Source organism: Argopecten irradians, chromosome 2, assembly GCF_041381155.1.
Source record: "Argopecten irradians isolate NY chromosome 2, Ai_NY, whole genome shotgun sequence".
Classification (NCBI taxonomy): Eukaryota; Metazoa; Mollusca; class Bivalvia; order Pectinida; family Pectinidae; genus Argopecten; species Argopecten irradians.
In genome coordinates, this window is record NC_091135.1 from 27,444,715 (window position 1) to 27,470,915 (window position 26,201).

Sequence of the window (26,201 nt, forward strand, 5' to 3'; positions counted from 1 at the left end):
TATAGTCTGCAGTGTTTATCTATACGACGTGCACTGTATAGTCTCTGTAGTGTTTATCTATACGACGTGCACTGTATATTCTGCAGTGTTTATCTATACGACGTGCACTGTATATTCTGTAGTGTTTATCTATACGACGTGCACTGTATATTCTGCAGTGTTTATCTATACGACGTGCACTGTATATTCTGCAGTGTTTATCTATACGACGTGCACTGTATAGTCTGTAGTGTTTATCTATACGACGTGCACTGTATAGTCTGTAGTGTTTATCTATACGACGTGCACTGTATAGTCTATTGTTTATCTATACGACGTGCACTGTATAGTCTGTATTGTTTACCTATACGACGTGCACTGTATAGTCTGTTTATCTATACGACGTGCACTGTATAGTCTGTATTGTTATAGTCTGTTTATCTATACGACGTGCACTGTATAGTCTGTTTATCTATACGACGTGCACTGTATAGTCTGTTTATCTATACGACGTGCACTGTATAGTCTGTTTATCTATACGACGTGCACTGTATAGTCTGTTTATCTTTACAACGTGCACTGTATAGTCTGCAGTATTTATCTATACGACGTGCACTGTATAGTTTGCAGTGTTTATCTATACAGTAGTATGTGATAGGAACCAGTCGCCACTTGCTTTCGTTAATGCTTAGGTCAAATATATACCATGCAGCATGCTAATCTTTGAAAATACGCCGGTATTCTGTTAATACGCAGGCCTTATGCATTTTGTTCAGCATTTATAGGCTGCGACTTGCATGCAATAATGATAGTTTGATTTGTTTATTGCCAGATTGTTGTTGTTTGAACAGTTTGGTTTCACTATTACAAGAACACGAAAAAAATATAGATATCAATGTAGGAGTTTAATGAAACAGAGTTAGCATATTATCATAATCCATTCATAGTCATACGTTTCTACATTGTGTGGGTGCGATGTGTACGATTGTGTATCACATGTAATAAAACCGTGAGAAACAATTGTCAAACTCCAGTAATGTTGAGTTTTACGCAGGAGCAGAAACTACCACTTTGATGCAACAGGATTCGTCTTTTCGAGGAGGCAGGACACAGTGCTTAACGTCAATCCAAAAGTGTGGTGACGATGTCAAGGGAGACGTTAGGCTGACGAAAAAAACTCAGATTCTAAATTTAGTCAATATCTACGATCATGCGAAATGGGGCATCAAAAACAATCGTTGGGTACGTGTGACTGTCTTTCAGCGTTAGTGCATCAAACTATACAAACAATAATTATCTTAATAATAATGAAGGTCGTGTAGAATAGCTAATACGTTTTCTGAATGAGAGTGTGATACCTGATGGGTACATGTGAACCCGTCAACAACTATTTATATCATTAAATAATGTCATTGTTATTGCTGTGTTATTTTGTCTAACGGTTAAGTATTGGAGAGAACAGTGGTAGCGTTAACATCAGACGAATTCGCGAGAATACACATGCAATGTCACCATCCGGTAGCCATTTTTGTTGTTTATGTGACAAGATGGAGGGTGCATAAAAGGGAGCTTAGCACTTAGCTTAATTTATGCATAATTGATACTTTCATAAATACTTTGTAGGAGTTTTCTCCCTTTCTTCTAGTAGCCGAATTTATTGAAGGGATTACTTCCCTTTACCGATAGGAATAAAGGATCATGGGTACAAAAAATTTTCAGGCGCCATTTTGTTGATAAAGTGCGAGCTCAAATCTATGATTTTGGCAATAGCACACCCTCTTCCAACCTGAATTCATCCTTTTATTGATAATAATTTCTCTTATATAAATTTATATTTCCACCCATGCTCTATTATTTTACTCTGGTTGTTTAATTATTATCTTATGCTTTTTTCTTTGTTGTGTTTTTATGTTTTTGAATTTGTCACAGCAGAGGTTTGGTAAAACTCGCTAATGCTTTTCTATATTTTACTAAGTGTCTCCGATATGAAATAATGCTATGCCTAAGTCAGTATGACATATTATTCATTTACAATATATTTCATGTAATATTAAATGTCATCACCAGATGGCCATTTTACACAAATCATTTTTGTTGTTTATGTGACAAGATGGAGGATGCATAAGAGCAAGTTCGTTATAAACACGAATTACCTGCATATATTCCATGAACGTAAGTAGTAAAACTGGGTAAGAGGACTTTTTATATGAAAGTTACTTACGTATATAAGATAGATACTGATCCTACAGACCACCTCGCCGAACATGTACGTCGGTATAACGAAGTGAATGGCGGTGATCGGCAGCACTATTACAATGAAGGTGAGATCGGAGAAGGCAAGGTTGACAACGTATATATTAGTCACAGTTCGTTCGCCGTATCGACTAAGTATATATATCACTATGCCATTTCCAATCGTCCCTATAATCACCAGAAGAGCCCAGATCACCGGTACAATGATGCCGTCAGCTGTAAGAGCCTCTTCCGGTTGTGTCATATTGTCCTCTCCACTTGATGATGTTGTCATGTTTGGGGGCTGAAAAGTACTGGTCGGGTATCCGAAATCTATTGTCGTCATCGTGGAGTTAAGATCTAAAATAATAATAATAAGATTATATTAAACATAGTATCACACAAATGCCCTTGTGATAGCCGATATTTCTTGATAAACATATAAGTTGCGGTGTCTTGTAAACATCTGTTATATCATTACATTGCATTAAAAGTCGATCAGTGACCATAAAATAATAAACTTCCACATATTAATGTTACGATTTAGTATTAACATCAATAGATTATTGATGTATGGTAGCAGCTCGCTATCAAAAGGCTATAAATTGACAATAGGTTTAAAGTAATGTGTTATACATATCAATGGTATCTCGTATCTGAAAAGACAACTACAACGTTTATACAAGAAGTGCTGACTATTTTCATGGACAAATAATAGTGTAAAAGTAGTTGTAAAGGTATAGTACATTCGGTTTCTTAACAAGCAGAGATACAGTAGGTTAAAGTAATATCAATCCACGGATAGAACTTAACTATAGTTTAGTGTAGGAGTACCATGTGGATAAATGACAGTAAACATTGAAACCAGGGGAGATTTCACATTGTATTATTTATTGTATACATTACAGGGGCGGATTCAGGTTTTGAGGTTAGAGGGGGCGTGTGACCAAGCAAATCAGGCGAGGGGTCTGGGGGCCGCCTAGGCCCCCAGAAGCTCTAGAATAAATGGTGCAAAATCCTGCATTCTGAGGATTTCATGAACACATTTTCCAGAAAATAATTTATGGTTTTCGTGTCAAGTGTCATATTTTTTATTTAAAGTTTTGATTTAAATTTTTACTTACAGAATTGCAATATCAAAATCTTAATATTTATATGGACATAAAGCGATGAAGGGTGCGGGTCTGGGGGCCGCCTAGGCCCCCAGAAGCCCTCGAATAAATGCTAATAAATCCTGCTTTCTGAGGACTTCATGTACACTTTTCCCAAAAAATATTTGAAGCCATGTAAAAATATTCGTTTATTATTTTTGACGTCTAATGTCATATTTTGAATATAAAGTTACAGAATTGCACTGCCTAAAATCTAAATATTTATAGAGGCACGAAGCAAAGAAAAGGATGGGGGTCTGGGGGCCGCCTAGAACGAATATACGTACCCGGCCTACTATGCATTTACATATTATTTTTGTCCAAAACAAACATAAATACCATGCTTACTATCTACCGTACCGCTCATAAAACGTCAAAATCACATTTTGTGAACTTGCCGTATAAATTCCCTTCTGAAAGACCTTCATATGTATAATGTAAACAAATAATGCCTCGATGAGAATTTGATATTTTATGTGGTTCGTTTTTATTGCCTAGTAGGTAAACTATATCAAACAAGTACGATAAAATGTAAAACAAACGTTTTATAATGGTTTACATAATCATCACTTTGCTCCATTTGCAGTAATAAGGAACAATTGTAGCTCTAAAGAAGACACCATTTTCAGTCTAAAATACTTTTGAGCTACAATATTGCAGCTAGGGGTCGCCTATTTTTTTAGTTTTTTATAGGACTAATAAAAATGTATGTGAACTTTTTTAACGATATAAGCTTTTACTTTTATACATTATTTGTCGGATTAGATAATTTATTTTCACTAACATACACAATCTTCATAATTCGTGTATTGGACAATGACAGAAAAGTAGGCTAGTGGTCTGTCTATGGCCAGACGCTGCCTGGAATTATTACTATCATCCTGTTTTCTAATAGGGAGCCTTTTGTCATGTGCATTAATTTTTTAACAACGTTTGTCCCATCTTATAACATTATCGGTAAGATATGTTTTTGTTGAAACAAAAAAAGAAGGCATCTGGCCATGGTGTGCACCCAGACCCCTAGAAGCTCTCATTTTCTGTCGCATTTGGTTCTCCATTTGTTTTGATTTTCCACTTTTTTCTTTACACACATTTTCTTAGGACAAATAAAAAGCTTCTAGAAGCATTCGACGTCAGTAAAATCTTGTAACTGGCGTTTTGAAAGTACGCACACATTTGTGAATTGATAGTCGGATTTAATACATGACTTTAATGCTGAATCAAAAATGTGTATTATATCATTTACAACCTGGAAAACGAAGGGCATGACATATAGTCAACTAGCGAAGACTCATGGCCAGCTACAATTCCTTATACCCATCCCCTCCCCCTTTTCTTTTCTTTGCTAAGGATATCGAGATATAACCTGTCAATATTGAATATTAATGACAATAAATTATCTAATATATTGGGATTTTATCGGGTTTTTTTTTAGGAAAAAGTAAACACTTGAAGGAATTTACATTGTACCTTTTAAGCGATGGAGATAAAATCTTATGTTCATGCATGTATGTACCACAAAGTCGAATACATTTAGATTTTAAAATGATAACATCAAACGGTAAAGGTAGGAAATGGAGCTTTCTGTCTAATTCTCACTCTTTATCTAATTCCTTATTTTTTCCCCTTTTCCTTTCTCCCTCTATTTTTTCTTTCTTCCTTCTTTTCCTTCCCTCCCCTCTTTCTTTTTCCCTTTTCTCTTTTTTTCTCTCTCCTATTTTAGGGGGGGCGTACGCCGGGTCCGCCCCCCTATGGATTAAATATTGTATACATTACACGTGTCACAATGAATTATTTTATAACCTTAGTATTCACTACAAACATGTCACATTGTATTATTTTATAACCTTTATACAATTCGCCTAAACACTTGTATTGTAGTATGACCTTTTATACACTTCCAATACACACGTACCACATTGTATTATTGTTTGACCTCTATACACTACACACTCGTCACATTGCATCATTTTATAACCTTTACACAATTCTCCTAAACACTTGTATTGTAGTATGACCTTTTATACACTTGGAATACACACATACCACATTGTATTATTATATGACTTTTATACACTTAAAATTATATTTTTGTTTGACCTTTATACAACTCCACTATACACGTGTCACAGTGTATTATTTCAAAACTTCAATAAACTACACACGTGTCACAAATCATTATTTTATAACCTTCATACATTTGCCCTATATACGTGTCACATTGTATTATTTTATTACCTTTATACACTTGTCCTATACACGTGTCACATTGTATTATTATATAAACGTTACACAAATACACTACAGACTTAACACACGGTATTACCGTATGACCTTTAAATACTTCCTTTTAACACGTGTCACAATGTTTTATTTTGTAACCTAGTCATGTCCAATCAACCGTCATCGACACTAAACCCGTGAAAACTAACTGAATTATGTTTAGTTTGTTAACATTCTACAGTTAAAGTCATTTAAAGATGCTCCATCACCGACAGCGCATAACAATACTCATCATTTTAACATGTTTAATCATGTATATATGTGTTCAACACAAAAATAATGTGAAATGAATTATTTTGCTTTTTTGTTGAATGCGCAATCAATACTTCATTCCGTGTTGGACATAGTGCTACGAGTTGTTTTTTTTTTTTTTTTCGTTTTTTTTTTTTTATATTTTTTTTTATCATTTTTAATATTTCTATATTGACGTAAAATTAGAAGTTCAAACTATTCAATAGTAGAAATGGTGTAAAGTAAGTAACTTTTGTACTGAATAAAGTAACTAAAACATTTGCTCCTGTTTTTGACAGAGAAAACTACCATTTGTTAGCGGTGGGCCATCTTTAAGGGCGGTCTTATCTCGGTGCACGGTAAATGTGGTATATTGGATCTCCGGTCCTTTTTATAGTGTTATATTATTGAAATTACCTCTTTTACTCAATATTCTGGTTTTGTTACTTTCTAAATACGACATTTTTTCAAAGAAATCAAGATACCAAACAGACCTTATGAATGCCTGACCATAATCGTATGTCATATCATGATGTCTTAACCTGATATCTGTAAACAAAATGTACCGTTCATAGCCACTATATGGCCCTAAATGTACCGTTCATAGCCACTATATGGCCCAAAATGACACTCCTTCAAATGCGACATCGATCAAGTCGAAATGTCTCATAAATGCGCGTACATACATGTATACATGGCATAGCGCAAAGTTAACTTTAACATGTTACAGAAAAGGTATACTAGAAAACTAAACACAAATAACATCTAAAATAAAACAAATTGAAATTTCGAAAATGTAGTCGAATGATACACTTATTCTATTGAGAATGATAATAAAGTAATAATATATCTAATTGAAAATAATAGCGTATTACATGCGTTGTTTGTAATGTAATTGATTGAATTACCATAACATTGTATTTTAAAATTTGCCTCAATTACCTCAATTACTATTGTAATGTATTACACTGAATTAACGTTATTTTTGAATTACCCAAGGCATGCCTGTGATACAAAATTATTTTTTGCAACAAATAAATGCAATGCTAAAATGACATACAAATATTAATGAATATGTTTTCAGCGTCAGTGATATACATTAGAGTTTGTGTCTTGTTCCAGTAGTTCTCGGAGAGATCACTAATAGATTCGGCGCAGTCCACTAAGGTCATAACATCACGAGACGTATTATCGATTGTTAATGAAGCGAGCTTTTTGTAGGGTATGCTGGAGATGCAGACCTACAATTGACACATTAGTGTCCATGTCAAAGTCTTGGCGTGGAAATAAATCTACAAATGATGTTTTGGTGTCTTTGAAGACCGGCGATAATTAATTCCCTGCCACGTCATTAAGGTGGAGTGATATCAAACACTATCTGTAGAACCTATCACGCCATCGATTCGGACCAGTGAACCTGTCCCTCAGATGTGACAGTGTCTGAAACCCTTGGCAAGGGACGACACACCATCAACATCATCCGGCTTATTGTCCGCTGTTAAACACAGAAATAACTTTACATGGCGATCTGTGTGTACTCGTCGGTATTTATAGGGTCTCCTAGTGCGTGTTAAACTATTATCAGGTATATATGATATTATAGCACGACAATTCATGACAAGGATATTCGAGATTAAATTGCATGAATGTCTTTGAATTGACCGTTTATGTTTTTGAGTCAAACATTCTTAATCGAAATAGCCGGATAATTGTATATGTATCCTTAAAAATATTTCAGATCATAAAAATGTATTATGTGTCTGATTTTATGACCACAAAAATCGGACAATATTTCAATCCTATAAAAACTATCCCGTTCAAAAATACAAACATCGAGCAAAGTGGTATTTCAATCTATTATGTCTTCTTGCTAAGATTATTATATAATACACAACAAAATTATCATACTTAAAAGAAATATCCGCGATATATATTAAATCATTATAACCGATTGCTTAAAACGTTTGAATAAGTAAATACAGTTGTATATCATATTACATGTATATTGCATTAAGTTATATATTTGCGTAATAAAGTTATTGGGATGGAATTAGGGAGATAGAGGGAGCAGAATTTTATTCAACACAACTTTAAAAACCAATAAATGTTTTGCGTTTGATCAGATGGTAGACAAACTGGCTCAAATATTACTATTTTCTGCGACAATTAAGATTTGAAATACTTACAAAATCATTATTGCATATCAACATGTAAAAGCAAAATATCTAGGTTATCTACTATCTGGTTAATCTGTTGTTAGTATTATGTATTGTCCGATGTCTTTCGGTGCCATGTTTCATTGAGCACTATAAAAAAGTTCAAATAGTTCCAATATTACAAGGCACAACATGTTTAATTCACAGCCTTTTAAAACATACAAACATCCACATGCGCAGAACATTGGGGAGGCCGTCCTTCAATTACACTAGCTGTTAGTAAGACATTAAATCTAATCAAACCATTAACTTAGTATATTGCCTGTTGATTAGAAGAGAGGCATACAAAAACTGGTTTTAAACTATCATTGGTAAATATTTACTGTTATATAATAATAATGATAACTTATAATTTTAAGAAATATTTCACATTACTGATTTCTAAAATAGTCTGGTATTCATTAATAGTGTTTCCTTTCATATGTTAATATCGGTTAGATACGCCCCCGCCCTTTTTAACGTTACACAAATCTAAACAAAACAATGGTTTATAGAGCTAAACCCCGATAGGTTAATAACGGTATTCTTTGATTTAAATGTTTCATGCAAAGTTCTGACGTTCGTGATATTGTTTACAGATGTTAAACATTGAATCACTAAATGTATTCCATTTAAAATTGGTTAAATGGGACTTCAGCATAAGGTTATAATTACATATCGAAATCGTGTTACGATAACGACGTTTAAGCAGCAATGTATAGACATTGGCAACATGTGGTTTGGCAATTCAGTATTTGAACGTCTGGCAAATAACAACCAAACAGCAAACAACAGATATATTATCTTAGGAATTATGGCATATGCTTTTCCTCATTAACTTTAATTTGCATTAACAGCAATTTAACTCTACTTCAAACATAAACGATTCTAATAGTTACCTGTAATCTATCCGCAAAGGTTCAACCACAGGGACTTGTAACGTAGGTTGTGAGAAAGTCTGCTGTGTATACATGTGTACTATATACTATATAAAAGGACAAGGGAACCAACAGCTCGCTTGGAAGAGGTACACCTGCCTCTACAAAAATAGCCCGAATTCCGTCAAACATTGATAAATATGTACATATTTAATACCAATATATTCTTAAATAAATTTTCGACATGGAAAACACAACTTCAAACACGAAATAATATATTAACATACCTTTATTTCACTATGAACGTGGAAAATGCAGTCAGATATCACCGATGTCGTTTTGCCTGTCCAGTAAAATCTAGGTCAAAAGCACTCATATTCCCTTGTAACAGATTTTGTATGCATTCATTTCACTTTCTGGTGATATTTTTCCATTGCAAATACAAATAGGCTATCTCTGATTGCTCTTTCATTAATTCAATCCAACAGCTAAGCGAGGAATCACACTTTTTTATCCAGCACTCGACTCTTGTTCGTATAATCCGCCATATTGTAATTGATGATGGGTACCTTTTTGGTGTACTCGCCCTTACCCGATACTACACTGAAATTCTGTACTCAGACTCTGTATAAATTAAGTTTCATGGTTTAGGTTCTTAGAAGAACCTTTATTTGAGATACATATATCATTAATTGAAGAATCTAACTTAAATGGAGACTCTAATGTTGTACTTGACCGTTACCACATTGATATTGTAGCGTTTAGTGTACAGACACCGGGTATATGGTGTTTCCAGTCCGGGTCCGGGTATGGGGTACATAATATCCACACAAACGTGTTTAACCTAGATTTCAGTGGACAGGCAAAACGACATCGGTGATATCTGACTGCATTTTCGACGTTCATAGTGAAATAAAGGTATGTTAATATATTATTTCGTGTTTGAAGTTGTGTTTTCCATGTCGAAAATTTATTTAAGAATATATTGGTAATAAATATGTACATATTTATCAATGTTTGACGGAATACGGGCGACTTTTGTAGAGGCAGGTGTACCTCTTCCAAGCGAGCCGTTGGTTCCCTTGTCCTTTTATATAGTATATAGTACACATGTATACACAGCAGATTTTCTCACAACATACGTTACAAGTCCCTGTGGGTTCAACAAGCAGTTTTAAATCCTTTTGAATTTGTATAATACGACTTTCTGTCTTCCTAACAAATGTCGGACACGTCATGATTTAATAAATCATTATATGTATTGTGAATCGCAACTTGTTATTTTACTGCATAATTTGGTAGTTTCAAGTGCTACTTGCGTATATTGTGTCCAGAATAAAGCCATGTCACTAACTTTCTGAAAACTGATTATTATTTTGCGGACTTACTTATCTAAGAAACCTCAATATTTGTGATAAGAGTCCAGAAGAGGAAAGCAGACACACCAATATCAGTCGGAAGGTCCATCAAACTTGTTTGTAAAAATAGAAGACACTGATTGTTTGCAAAAAAGGAATTCCATTGCCATCGTGCTCTCTTGGTCAGATGGCAGAATCCATAGCTTTTTCAGCTCTAAGTCCAAATGAGTGGCGGTGTCAAGAGAAACATTAGAAAGAACAAAGTTTGATAGGAAAAAGAGATACTTTTAGATAACACTGGTTTGTATTATGTACAAAATCATCTCAACTGATAAATCAACAAAATAGAAAATATCTTCTTATTGTCCTACATTCACGCATACCTAATTAATAGGTCACCATGGATATGTGTGTTGTCCGGTACACAATTAAAATGACTAAAAGGTTTAGTGTTTCGTGTTATTTCGGAAGAAACGTATTTTGAATATGTCGTTAATGAAACTTGTACTTTATTTTCTAGAGAACTGTATACGGAAATCTAAAAACAATTTCCATTTTTCATGTAATTATCCGCCTATTTGAAACACAAAGACAACCAACATTTTTTTCAGTTGATTTACTGACTTAAGTAACATCGTAATCGCTTCGAATTTTGCACGGCTGTCGTAAGACATGTTTTTAGCATTAAATTGAACACTGGATAACATAAATTGACGTCATTAATGCTATATACTGTCATTGCCAGTTGAATAATATGAAATAAAATTCTCGTTAATATTGCTGAACGTCTCATTAAAATCCATCATAACTGATTTGTATCATCATAAAACTTGACACAACGAGAAAAACGCACATGGTGAAGCTGACGTTCAACAAAATAAAGTACGTGCAGATGTAAAGAGTTGACATGTTTTGTTCCTTACAACTTGGTGAACATATACGCAAATGAAAACTCAAGTAATCTCAATATCTCCTTCATGCTTCCATAGTTGGCAGTTTAATTGCCCCTATCGCGTTATCGCTTTCTATTCTGTCATATGCTATTTAGCTGCTTATTTTCGCGGATAGTGGAAGTCGTATTTTTCACTTTAAATTTTTAAATGAAGACGAAGAAACACCAAAAGATAGGTCATATAAAACTTTTCACGACCACGTCAATATTTCATGAAAACGAACATCATCGAAAATAACTGGCACTACCAAAATGTACCTTAAATTAAGTGAAGTCAATTTGGATATGGTTGGCATAGCACATGTGCACTCCATATTACAAATGCCAAAGATTTAAGTTCTGCTCCGCATTGCTCTGGTATGGTCTGATCAAGATAACACGATCGGGTGCTACAAGGCCAAATACCCGCCGCTACGATTTTATTACCAATTTGTTTTTCGCTTTCGGAAGTCGTTTTAAAAGCTTCATCTGTAGAGAGACTCGGAACTTATTCCATCAGAGGGATTTCAGCGTCTTCAATCTATTGACACACCATTTCTCCAGCTACAAATCATCACTACCCTGATTCTAGGCGTTGGCGATAGACCACTGCGTCGTGGGTGTTAGCATTAATCGATATCGTCAACCTCTATTTCGCTCATTTTGTTTCGATGTACATTTTAAATAAAAGAGCATAATTAACTATTTTTATCTATATCTATCATTTATATCGATTGGCCTGCAATGCATTTGAAAACGACTAACTGTACTGTCTTAAGAAAAGCAGTGACGAGTTCTAATAAATAAAGAAACTATTGTCCATTAGTACATCACGTGACAAAATACTGAATTCTGATCGGCTACAAACATGGGTACAATTTGCAATAGTGTATGGGGAAGCAAGCAATATTGAAGTGGCGCGAAACCATTACATGACGTCATCATTACGTTGCTCTTCGACCAAGATATGAAGATGACGGACAGGCAGACAGATGTGCGGGCATGGAAGCAAATTCTGCTTTTCTACAGAATCCGCATGTAGTTCACTCATGATCTATATTGATCTCAATATAATTTCATTAAAAGAAGAAACATGGACTTCTGCGACAATGGTATTAATTCACGTACCACGTGATACCCGATTACGTTTTGCGCGAGACTAGCATCCCAAGTAGAAATGGAACGTATCTCATTGAAATCTTCCCGCTAAAATGACGTTAGCGTGGGATATCATCTTTTGACGTCATTCCATCACCAAAAGAAGCACTAGACCCGCATAAACGTTATCGGGTATCACGCGGTACGTGGAAATGAAGATAGCGCCACGAGATGTCGCTTGATTAGCTTCTGTTACGATGATATAAAACGAGTCTTTTTTAGGGTGATGTACATGTACTAACCGATTACGGCCTGGTTGCATTTTGAGGGCACTATTGCCTCATAGTATTGTCTCGTGATGGGATAGTGCCCGAGCGGAATTCTATCATTCGACAATGCTATGAGGCAATAGTGACCTCTTAAGCAAGCCATAAAAGATACTTATTCAGCCTGGAGGAAAAGGTGTCCCATTTGAGTATGCTAAAAATTTTGCTCGTATATATATCTAACTCCAGAACAGGGTGACAACTTTAGACTGTTCCATTCCTCTATATGTTCCCTTAATTCATTATTTTATTTTACTATTTACAATTTAGATAATAATAGGAAATTGCAATCGATTATTCAGAAATACGCCACAAACAATCCTCAATGTAATGTTTGGAGAAACATTCAATATTTCATCTATATAACTAAATGTTTGAATGTTTGAATATCTCAATACGCAATAATTATATTACGAAGGCAATTCGTTAAACAAGTAATTTAACGAATTGCCTTCGTAGGTCCGATACGATTCATTATGTATTCTAATACTCCTTCATAACAACAAGTTCATATCTATATTTTGATTTGTTGTCATTTGTCAAATCGTCACTTCTGAACTGGACACATCATACTGGCAATGAGTATACTAGTTACCTACTCCCTTCATGCTGACACTGTCATTGAAATTGAATTACAGTATCCTATGTGAATGAGTAATGTGATTACGATTGTTTCTCCCAGTCGTCATCATATTTCGTTACTGAGAAGTGGCCAGTGTAGTGTCATGTGTACATGGACAGTCACGTGACACCAGAAGAAGATTGTACACAGATGATAGGTCCATACCTCGTCTCTATTCAGGGATGGATTTCTCTCTTTGAACACTTCTCAGTGACACAAGCGACTGAGGAAAATATGAAAAGTAATTGATATATACAAAGGAAAACAATGTTTCGAGTAACGGTGAAATGTAAATCTAATAAAGAAAACAACATCTTAGTCTGTTTTTACATGCCTGACAGTAATGACGTGTTTGAATTTCATGAAAGCACGTCAAGCCGGTTATAGGATTAGTGGAGTACGTACGCATTTGACTGCTACCTATATGATTATATACCAGAAACAGGCAAATCAATTGAATGTGTAATTAAAATGAATTTTAAGTGACGGAAGAACGTCAGGAAACTTCTCAGAATGTCTGCAGAATTACTTTTAGGTAGCTATTGCTCTATAGCATGTTATTCCAAAGTTGTCCTCTGAGTCTAACCATTTACCTTATTTGTTACGTACATCCAAGGTCGTTTCTAGACAAATTGTACAGAACTAATTATGTTTTCTATTTGTTTCAAGCATGAACTGCTACAATATATCAAAATCCTTTAATTAAGGTTGCATACAGAACAAAAAAATACATTCATGTGCTGCAGTTTAAGATAATTTTAAGTAGCATTTACTTGAAATATAATTAAAGTTTGAAAATGCATGTTATGTTTCAATGTAAAGCTAAGGAGTGATGTACTCCGTTAACATGTACCATTATGCATACACTACCCTATACACTATACCCCAGCAATTAGTGGGTATATTGGAATCCGTCTGTCCGCAGAAAATTGTCCTCAACTATGGAGACATTTCATTGAAACTTGGCAGCAATGTTCATGTCTATGTGTAGATGTGCATGTAGATAATGTTTGCAGAAATTTTGGTTGCCATAGTAACCAGATCATTTTACCCAGGTATCCTAAAGTGATCTTTTTATAGTTAAGTAATCTTTTTGTCCAAATTTCGTGCACATATGCTTGTCTATAATATGACGTGTCACATGCTTTAACTACGGTCACCTCGGAAACAAAAACCAGTACTATCTGACTACCACGCTCTCCTAAAACCGTTAGCCATTGTATTATGACTTTAGTCTTATTTTGTTTTGGAACCGTCAATTTATTACTTTCGTTGCATTATGCTTAATATCGTTTTAGCGCTGTTAACTAAACGCATTAAACCAATTACTGAAGAACGAAGACATTTACTAATGTACATTTAGATATGTAGTACGTACCAGTTGTGTTGAAAACAGTGCATGGCGATACCACCACACTATACCGTGAGGTCCATTGTAAAAAACAATAAAGGGTTATCATATCGCCGCAAATACAATATATAGTAATGAAAAAATAGTCCCAACGGAAATAGATTAAGTGATTGTAATTGTATTAAAGTTGTAGTAGGTCTAATTCAGAACATGGAACCTCATTACAAAATAGGAAAACATATTCTTTTATCTCGTTACATTACGCTAAATGCACAAGGGTATTATCAGCAAGAACAATTGACGTTTTGCCTACCACGCAAAACAGGTCCTCTAGCGACGTCTAACAAATTACTTTGCTGAATTGCTATCTCATTTTAGTCTGATTCCTCACTATCACGGGGTTTGCTTGCGAAGATGTAAAAGACAATAGACCTTTTGTGGTCCCTGTTCTAGTAATGAAGTAAAACAAAGTTAATGACAGGCGCCCATGTCGTGCAACAATGATTATTCTAGCAGTCCCTCCTGGCGTTTTCAACCTAGTTTACTCGCCTGCAGGGGTGTGTACACGTTATGGTAACAGTGACCAAAGTGGGGCACCAATTTCTGCCTTCCGTTTTTTACAAGGCATACGTTTAAATAGATAGAAATCCAAGGATGACGTTATTGCTTTCAATATGATTAATAAAAGTTACGCTTTGCAGATTTATATCTAACCTAACCTCTGTGATGTAGACCCCTTAACGTCCTGTGAAAGGACAAGTGTTTTGGGATAGCTGTATTCTGTTCCCTTTTCATAGAACACCGGGGAAATCAGTGGCCCTATTCCTTATATGATGATCGTTTAAACACGGAAATTATCACTTTTGGAGAGGAAAATTTGAAAAAATAAAACCAAAGTCGCAAATGTATTGTATCAACTTTACACATGTTTATTGTGACTTTAGAAGTTTAATTGATTTTAGGTCACATGAGACGAAGACTGTGCTCTGAAGCAATGTCAATGAGATTTGCACAAACATTCTAAGTTCGTGGAAGGGACCCACAGGGGTTATATTGATTATGATTTCAAAATTCTTTTTCTCCACTCACAGATGTGATAAAATCTAATACTTTTCATAGATAGTTTTTAGGTAAAGTTGTAAGGTCCTTTACGAAAATGTGAATTATATGACCCTGGGGTCTCACGTTTTCACATTTAACTATTGCTTATAAAGTAAAAACACATTGCTGAGCATTATTTGATAATTTGTAATAGGTAAGAGCCAAAGGTTGTCAGAATTATCAGTATGAGATGGCCATTTAATCTTATTAACAAAGATGGAAAGTTCATCAGGTCCTTTATAAAAATTGTGCATTGTATTACCCTCGGGCCTGACGTTTCCCTCTGGGATGGGGGTCAACTTACTATAATTTAAATTGGGAAACACATTTATGAACATTATATAATTGCTCAGCTTTTACAAGAAATGAGTCAATTTTGGTTAGCATTATTAGCCTGAGATAGCATTTTAATATAATATCCATATTGATCCTGGTGGACCCCCAGGGTCCAGATGGGCAATGCCAAATGAGGTCAAAAATGGCTAAAATTTCAAAAATCTTCTCAATTCACGGATTAGATTGAACCAGTTACTCTTCATAGACTAAAAAGTCAAATTCATAATATCACTAACTGACTTCAAGGGCCTGGTGAGCTAATATGTAGTGTTTATATGTCTTTGTTTCATTCTGTATCCGAACTCAGGTGGGCGTTAAGGCCCATTGGCCTCTCGTTAGTTTACGTTCTGTCCATTCCAAAAATCAAACATTTGTTTCGTTGTGATTGTACAGAAGTACGGAACAGAATTACTATAGTATCTTGGAGGATATAACAATTAATAATAGACTAGACAGTATGACCAGTCCATCGACATCATTTGTGCCGGGTGTTATGAAGACGTGTTCCTTGGCGATTGATCTGGTTGGCTATTTCAGTCATCACTTAGGTATTTATTATGTATATCTGTATATACAGACAACCCATCTCATCAGTGTACAGTTCTTAGAATAATTCAATCAATTCTAAACGTGTATGCAACACCCACTCGAAATTATGTTGTAATGTTACATGGATTTTGATAACTTAACCTTTAGAAAGGAAATTGATAATATGAAGTGGACTTCACACAGGAACTACTGGGAATGCTCGACAAAAACTGGAGGAAATTGAGAAAAAATTAAGATAGTAAAAACACATTATATCATACAACAAAAATATACGTTATGTATGTATTTTGAATTTAAATTTTTTATCCGTTTATCATCAATGGCAGTTTTATGTATGCTGCGCGCGCATAACCTATTTATCTTATTATTACAGTATCCGTACATCTAATACACATTAATTTCCCATGGCTTCGTGTTATGACATCTAGACAATAACAAACGCGCATAAAATGTATTCAATGATACAAATAAACTGCTGCAAATGCATAGGATCTCTGAAAATGTCCCAGATAACATCCGGATGCGAACAACGAACACCAAAACAGAAAATAGGCTTATCGTTATAGACAGATCATAGATTACGTCGACCATACTGAATTGGGGAACGACATATGTCCGTGTCGAATCACTACAAATTGCAGTCATTTAAATCTATTTGTGGATGTAACGACAGAGAGCTTTATTATAAGTGATGTTCCCTAACAAGATAATGGCTGCCTTACGACATATCATGGCATACTGTCAGCTGTAACGACAAACGTTAGCGACGTTTATTTCAATGGAGCTCTACTACATTATCGAACACCCACAACTGATTCACCTGACATTGCCTCTAAATATCGTCCCATCCTTAAATTTTATCCCATAAGAACATTGTAATTCAATGTATAATTACCATAGAGAAGGATTTACTTTACGTTATTTGTATTGAATACTTTATCCTGTATGAGTTAACATTACATAGGAAAAATAAATCCGTCCGTCCGTCCGATACCAAAGAAGCTATAACGACAATGCATGCGGGTCACACTAATGATAAAGCTACCAGTCTGAGGAAATCCTCCATGTGTATCACCAGGACAATGTAAGGATAGAAATAGACCAAGTATACATATCGTTAAGCTTTCCCATGCTTTCTATAAACGTAGAAGTGTATCAGCCAATATAAATGTTACATAAAACTCTCCGTTCCTTCTCGACGGGGACGATTGATTATAGATTATCCGTTCTGACGGCAGTATGAGCCGACGAGGTTTAGAGGAGCAGTTTAAGGATATCCGTGATTTGATACGACATGATGGCAAAATACCATTAGCTTCTCTGCCAGACCTAAATGATAGGACTATAATACCAATACGAAGGACTTGTTATGTTATTATCGTAATTCACTGTGGCCACAATACACATGATAATCAGGAGTGAAACTAATATACACTCAGGTCTCAAGCGACAAATAGCATGATAAGTGATAAGAATTGTCTTTTATGTGAATTGCTTATCCTGAGTACGACCAAAATTCTTACGTAAGGTCTTATCAATGGAGTTGCTATGTAGTGGGGATACTGTGGGGTTTTACAGACTTTGAGAAGGTGGCGATGTGTCTCATAGTAATTGTGGAGCTATTGGTCAGATGACAGTATTGTTGTTGCATTTAAAAAATCTTCATCCACCGTCTTCGTTTCCTATATAGAGGATCTCGATATATCCATTTATCGACAAATAAGTCTTTCATTCACGTTTTTGATTACTCAAGTTTCACTAATAAATAATAATAGCAAAATTCAAATTAATTGTGAAATACATCATTAGTTATTGCTTCAATTTTGAACCATGATTTTCGTTAGGTTGAACATTGCTTAAAACCCGGGGTACACAGGCTGCATTTCTAATAAATATTCATCAATTTTAAACCAGCATGCGATATCAACAGAAAAGATAACTGCGTCTATTGTCGCATATGGTATCTGCTCCAAGAGCTGACTGGAGAAGATTTCCGCCTCACCTTCTTGTGGAGCCTATCAAATGAGGATTTGAGTGATGAATTATTCACGATACCACATCCAATAGTCTATGTGCCCAGGGGTAAATTAACGTCTGTGCGATTTCTTTCACCTGGGACAGAAAATGACGAAAAGGTTGGATTTAATCAAGCTGCAATCCTCTTCAGTAAGAAATCGTAATTTGTGTTTTCTAGTTTGTATGGTATCACGAAGTTTTATATAATGTCGTTCTATATATTATAACCAGATTACACGCCATATTGCCTATTCAAATGATCTCGTTTTATTAACAAGAGCCTTACCGGAAAATTAATTGATGTTTAGACAAATTAAATCCCCAGGATTAGTAATTGAAATAGATAATTTGCCCTACGATGTTCCAGTTTTACCTAATTACTTCCAAAATTAAGTATGTCATTAAAACATAAGGCGCCTGTACTTGTGTGTACAAAGAACATTTCAGAGACATTTCATCGCTAATTAAGGGCAATTTTAAGGATCAATATAACCGAATTTAGACGTTTGCGAACATAACTTGAGGATTTTATCTTTTTTAAGTAGATCTCCCGCATTATCGTATCACGAAACGAAGCTTTATCTCAAATCGACCGGACCGTTGCGTAACACCGTCTAATTTAAAAGATCCCCATTGACGACGTAAGTGTCAGTCGTGATCGATTTACAGTGCCTTCTCCAAGCAATCCCCCCATGAATGGTAATGTAGACGTTAAAGAATTTTTGTAGTTGAAGTGTATGCATTAAATATAGCCAAATCCGCTGTGTTTCCTAGAACTAACGATTGTAATTACAACAGCAAAAAGCACATCTACATATTTTCCATCTCAATGACAGGACGGATGTGGATATGCGGATAGGAATTCTAAAAACAGACCGTGCCAACATTGTGTCAATTATGCATTTTACCTCTCCTAATCATTCGCGCATACTTCCTAAATGCATAGAAATGCATGGTGTTATGAAACATTTGAATCCTTAAGCTGAAAAAACGACAACTCTTGATTATCGTATAATTACTATTACATGTTGTATCGGACCCCAAGGAAAAATTACTGAGCTGTATAATATGCCTAGACATGTACAAATGTTTTACGCTAACGTAATAATACACTGCTCAAATGAACTATATTATTTGTGAATTTAAAAGCGCTTGATTAACCATACATATTTGCATAACATGTATTTGACGGTTAAATCGCATGCTTTTTCAATCTCTGATGAATCTCTGATGAAGCGGGCGCTGTGTTTGGCATAAATTTGTAGCTGTTCGTAGATACAAATCAATACGAAAACCAGAAATAATGATTTAGCCATTTTATATTTAAACTCCATATGGATTGATGTGACATGTTAATACAAGGGTACATCCAACAGACAATGATATATCTACAATGAGATTTGATCAACATCATTCAATCCTTTCCCAACCAGTTTCTCTGCGATAGCCTTTTCACCAGATTCGTTAGCCATTTTTATCGGATTATCGATACATTTCTTCCTAAAGGGGCACTATCGTCAGAGGAGAAATACATTCTTTCTGTTCAGGAAACGTCCCGGTCTGAGACTGATTCACCTTTAACACAACGTGCTTCCAATTTAATCTTGTTTAGAAACGTTTGCCTTTCTGACAATTCGGTAGATTTTCAAGCACCAGACCATCCCTACATATTTTAGAAATTCTTATACTTACTAAAATCATAAAGAAATTCAGATTTGTGGATGTTTGTTCCCTTGCAACATCTTAGGCATTAGAACGTTAGTGTTTGTCTCGATGACTAGTTTATATTAATACGGATGATTGTGTAAAGTATATATTAAAATTAATGACAGCGAACTTTCAGTAACATAAATGGCAGAGAAACGCTTCATATATCAGATCTGGTAAATTGTCACACTATGACATTTAAAAATGAATCTCACAAACTACCAATATTTGGGGAATGACGGATTCCTCTAAAATTCGACTCGCCAACCGAGTAGTTCCATGTATATCTAATAAGGTTTATGTAAAAAGCTGTTCATATTAATCACTGGTTGATGGCTTTGTGCACCGAATCAATTACTACAGGAACGCTTCTGATCTACACATACAATTAGGTTTGATATTTAAACTAATGATCGATATTACGGCAAATTAATAACGAGTATTGGAACGCGCTTACATTCCATAGCGCCATTAAATCTGTGTTATAGTTTGGAATCATCAATTACATGATCCGCCATCCAGCGGACATTGGCGTCATGCATCACTGGACAAAAACCTCTCACGTCATTTTATCTGTAATAAAACAGCATGAAACCTTGAGGTTTCACCCACGTGTCCGTGTCATATAACAATAAAGCTTGATTGATATATCAAATGGTTCTGCTATAAACATGAGGGTGTGCTAAAAGTATCTGTAAAACTTAATTGATTTTTTGTGGTTAGAAAATTTTAAGTAACTGTTGTATTTGGCTATCTGAGCAACTATATAATAATGGACTTATGCTTAAAATAAATTAATACTGCTATTTACCAATTATGAAATAAAGGATTTTAAGTAAATGTTCATTTCATATAAGATCTTAAAAACTCTTGTTTCCGAGCCTTGACGAGTGTCGTATGAAATGAACAAGAACATTAAACTTTTTATCAAATTAATTTATCGATCTGAATTCCGAAGTACCTCAACGTCATCCTGTGTTGCAGCAGAGGCCGCCATTTTGCCACTACTAATCTTGACATCATTTCATTGTTAAGTGACGTCAAGACACGTCTGGGCGTCACAATGAATATCAAGCTATTGAGTGGTCATTTATGACGGCCTTCCATGTGTGCAACATGTGAGTGTGAATATGTTGGGAGGCTATGGTATGTTGTTATCAGTGAAAATCTTGGAATAGATCTAGTGCTATTTCACTGAAACATGCATTCAGAGATAACGAACATTTAATATACTGTCAATGGGAAAATCCACTTTCTTCGTACTAGTCGTTAAGCAGGAACAGAAGCTATCCTTCTTATAAACTATGGTGTGTCAGCAGAAAGTCAAAATGAGACGGAGACAAGAGACGGTATGAAGAAAAAAGTCAGTTTGGAGGGTAAGGTTCTAAATGAAAAGTTATATCATACTAGTACAATATGCAAAACGTAAATTGCATGGGCCAAGTCACTATATACGGGGCGGACTATGCGATAAATCTCATGATTGGTAAAATACATCATCAGAATAATACATGTACAATTATCGCAAACTTAAAACAATAGCGTTAGCGAAAACTGTTCGCTTAAATGGTACTGTTCGTATTCGCCTGTCACATATATAAGTGTTCGTATTGGAGTATTTGTTATATACAATCTGATAACGTCAGCAGAGTTCATCAAACCTCTATATAAGTAAATATCCATATACAAATCGTAGCGTTTAATGCCAAACGACCTGTGATATGCCTGCAGGTACAAGTAACTATATGTCAGAACCATTAAACCTTAATTTTTCAATTTTTCTTGTTTACTAAATCTGCCATCAAGTCTCACTTTCAATGTACTACTAATTAGCTTCAAGATGTTCATAATTTTGAGCTTACAACTAAAATATTAAACCAATTTTTTTCCTCATTTTTACGATTGCATGCCGACCACATTACATTAACTTGAGAATCACCGAGGATCTCATAAATGTCATACAATACCGCGACTTCGCTTCTTAAAACATTTGCATATACCTTTTTACATAGATCACTAGTGTAATACAATCGCGGTTGAGTTTCATCTTATATTAGCCTTGAGTGTTCATCCAAGTGAATAAACCGATGGAAATGGCTCTATAGCTTATGTGTTTCTCATTTTCGCGTAGAGATTATCTGAAATGCAGCTTGTATTTATTTGATGACAAGTATCTTAAATTTCTCGCCAAGGCTCGCAAACATAAAACTTCAAAGACTCGTTTCAAAAAATATCATATGAAATGAAAACTTATCTAAGATTCTAAATTTATAATTTTTGCAGTATTCTTGACTGCTTGATCAGGTCTTGACAAAATGCAATATAAATCCAGACTCGAAAGAAACCTGTGTATTGTCGCCTTGTGATAAATCTAATCTGCTTACCCCGTAACCCTGAGTACCGAACAGCTCCATAATGATGTTTGACTTTCATTAAAACAGTATCGAAGAAAGGCAACCCATGTATTGAGTGAGATAATGTGTTATATTGTTGCAGTGGGAGTGACGTGTAACGATGGAACATCTGCCCATTTTATAGTGCTATCTAACTGAATTATACTACCTATGGCTCCCAACAGAATGTCCTAATCTGTCACGCTTCCTAAGTTCTTTGTGGTAGGTGTTTAGCTTGAAACACTAATGAATAAATACTATGTTATGTATCATCTATGGAGCCATATCCAACGGCTTATTCACTAACATGAACACTCAAGGCTAATATGATACGTCGGCGAGACGGAAAGAAATGGAAAATTAGTTAAGAAAAGGTAATATTTCAAATTGAACTATTTTTGGAAAGTTTCATAAATACATGTATTATGTTGCTGATCTGTGTTATTATCACACAATGGTTTTCTCAATTAAATCAAATTTGAAAAAGTTATTGCGTTGGTTTCTTGCTAATGTCAATCAACTTAAGTTTTGCTGAAGTAGAGCTAACCTTTGGTGGTATAATTCAATCAGTGATTATACTGTTTGCAAAAAATCTTCACTGTAATTGGATTGCCTACACGGAACTCTGACAAGTTCGGTGTGTTCGCTGATGTATATGTACTCAACATACTTTAACAGTAGTGTCTTGGAAGCATGTACGAGTTCAGTGCGGTCATGTTTTCTGTGGTAAACCCTAGTGGATTATTACGATATTTTAAAGGGGAAGTGTAATCGGAGATGTTTTATATAGGGTAGAGTGACAAAAAGAAAATTCGACTTGTCAAATTTGAAAGTTATCATGACCTCAAATTAATACCATGAAGAAGATAGCAGGGTTAAACTATTTGGAAAGTGGGATTAAAATAAATTGCAATTGGAATAGTCGACAATAACACAAGATAATAATGAAGCACATTTGAATAATAAAAACACATTTTGATTTATATTTATTTAAAAAAAATATCTTACTTTTGATAAACATTGGTGTAAGAAAATTCATTAATATGTATTTCCCTGACAATTTAAGCAATACATTTTCCTAAACAAATGAAAACAAAGGACATACATATTATTCTGGTAAGTTTGACAACAGTTCTGCACATATAAGAGATGCCATTATTGGCCGCCTCAGAAGACGTAGAGCACATAGTTGTGACACTTTACGAGATACTGTGTAAGCCTAATCATCCAAGCTATCTTTGTCGTCGTGGTTTGAATTGACCGAACACGACAGGCAGACCCTCAACTTACAGACTTCGTCTGGTGCAGACTAAATAATCCTACTCAACGAATGAGAACATTTAACTGACTTTGCACACACGGAAATCCACGGAGGAACAAGGAAAACCATTTTCTTAATGGAATTTGTAGATCAACTTCGATAAGTCTGCCTGTTGTCATTTGATGTAACAGGTTGTCGCTTTGAGGATGTCTGGGGACCTAAGTATATGTACATGGCACGGTTAATAATATCTGTGCTATTTTTGTATCATGTAGATGTTAGAACATTTCAGTGATAGCACACAATCTCATATATCATTTTATATGGACAAGAAGTCACAGACACTTAGCAATGTATTTGTGGAATATTTACATCCATTATTTTGTTATCTTAGAATGATAAATATAAGAACATAATTGCAAAATGAAGAGTACCAAAATGCATAATTGCAAAAATGACCTCTATCCGAGGGCACTGAAGAAATTGAAACTGGTTATATTAGTTTTGTCCAGTTTTCCGGAGACATTTTGTTGTAATTTCGGTAGACACTTAAGTACTTTGAATGCATTTGAGTAAGGTGTTTGAACATATAAAAGAAAGACGGAATGATGTATTTGTGGAGTATTTACATCAATAATCTTGGAAAGATAGATATTAAAACAATCTGAAGTGCATGTAAACATAGTAGTAATTAGAAGGTCATTGGCATATATTGTTTTTTATTATAGTTTGATGGAGAGACCAAGTTCCTAAGATGTCCCAACATGTTACCACAAATCATTGCCAGGTACTGACTGAATAGTTTGTTTTTATTTGATTTTTCTCCGAATACTATGGCTTTCCTTCCACTTTCTAAACGTAGCACATCTTAACAATGTAAATGACCATGGCTCTGTAGGACGTTTAATCACATCAAACCAACCTAAAGTTTGATTGTTATCGCTTGTCACTCGACTGACGCTATCGCAGACATGGTAAAATCTGATATGTATTAAAAGTATTATTTCATTATCAATAATTTCAATACTACACAAGAATTAAATCTGGTCGTATTTGAATAACATCGCAGATATCATTAGATGATTTACGACTGACAACTGAGTCTGTGTTGAACTAATGTGCATCTCAATTAAAAGATTAACTGCTACACCCCGCGTTATTGGACACGACAGACATGGTGAGATAGGCGTACGTATATCTTACTCAGAAGATGCAATTACAGACATCAAGTCAGTCAAGTTGTGGAATATTTACATCCATTATTTTGTTATCTTAGAATGATAAATATAAGAACATAATTGCAAAATGGCATAATTGCAAAAATGACCTCTATCCGAGGGCACTGAAGAAATTGAAACTGGTTATATTAGTTTTGTCCAGTTTTCCGGAGACATTTTGTTGTAATTTCGGTAGACACTTAAGTACTTTGAATGCATTTGAGTAAGGTGTTTGAACATATAAAAGAAAGACGGAATGATGTATTTGTGGAGTATTTACATCAATAATCTTCGAAAGATAGATATTAAAACAATCTGAAGTGCATGTAAACATAGTAGTAATTAGAAGGTCATTGGCATATATTGTTTTTGTTATAGTTTGATGGAGAGACCAAGTTCCTAAGATGTCTTAACATGTTACCACAAATCATTGCCAGGTACTGACTGAATAGTTTGTTTTTATTTGATTTTTCTCCGAATACTATGGCTTTCTTCCACTTTCTAAACGTAGCACATCTTAACAATGTAAATGACCATGGCTCTGTAGGACGTTGAATTACATCAAACCAACCTAAAGTTTGATTGTTATCGCTTGTCACTCGACTCTATCGCAGACATGGTAAAATCTGATATGTATTAAAAGTATTATTTCATTATCAATAATTTCAATACTACACAAGAATTAAATCTGGTCGTATTTGAATAACATCGCAGATATCATTAGATGATTTACGACTGACAACTGAGTCTGTGTTGAACTAATGTGCATCTCAATTAAAAGATTAACTGCTACACCCTGCGTTATTGGACACGACAGACATGGTGAGATAGGCGTACGTATATCTTACTCAGAAGATGCAATTACAGACATCAAGTCAGACAGCCAGCCTATCAAGGGTGTGCATCTATCCGGGAGGAATTATTTACACGGATCAGGTAATTGTATTACATCACGGCTACCGCTGACAGCTATGCGCAATGATAAC

At 34.9% G+C, this 26,201-nt stretch overlaps 1 protein-coding gene across 1 annotated transcript in view; it reads right to left on the reverse strand.

Moving 5' to 3' along the window:
* The window catches only part of LOC138315005 (galanin receptor 2a-like), a 99,081-nt gene that overhangs the window by 54,919 nt on the left and 17,961 nt on the right, over window positions 1–26,201 (reverse strand). Inside the window, exon 2 of the mRNA XM_069255711.1 lies at window positions 2,201–2,571. Coding sequence (XP_069111812.1) covers window positions 2,201–2,557 — 357 coding nt within the window. The 5' untranslated portion in view covers window positions 2,558–2,571. The remainder of the gene's footprint in view (window positions 1–2,200; window positions 2,572–26,201) is intronic.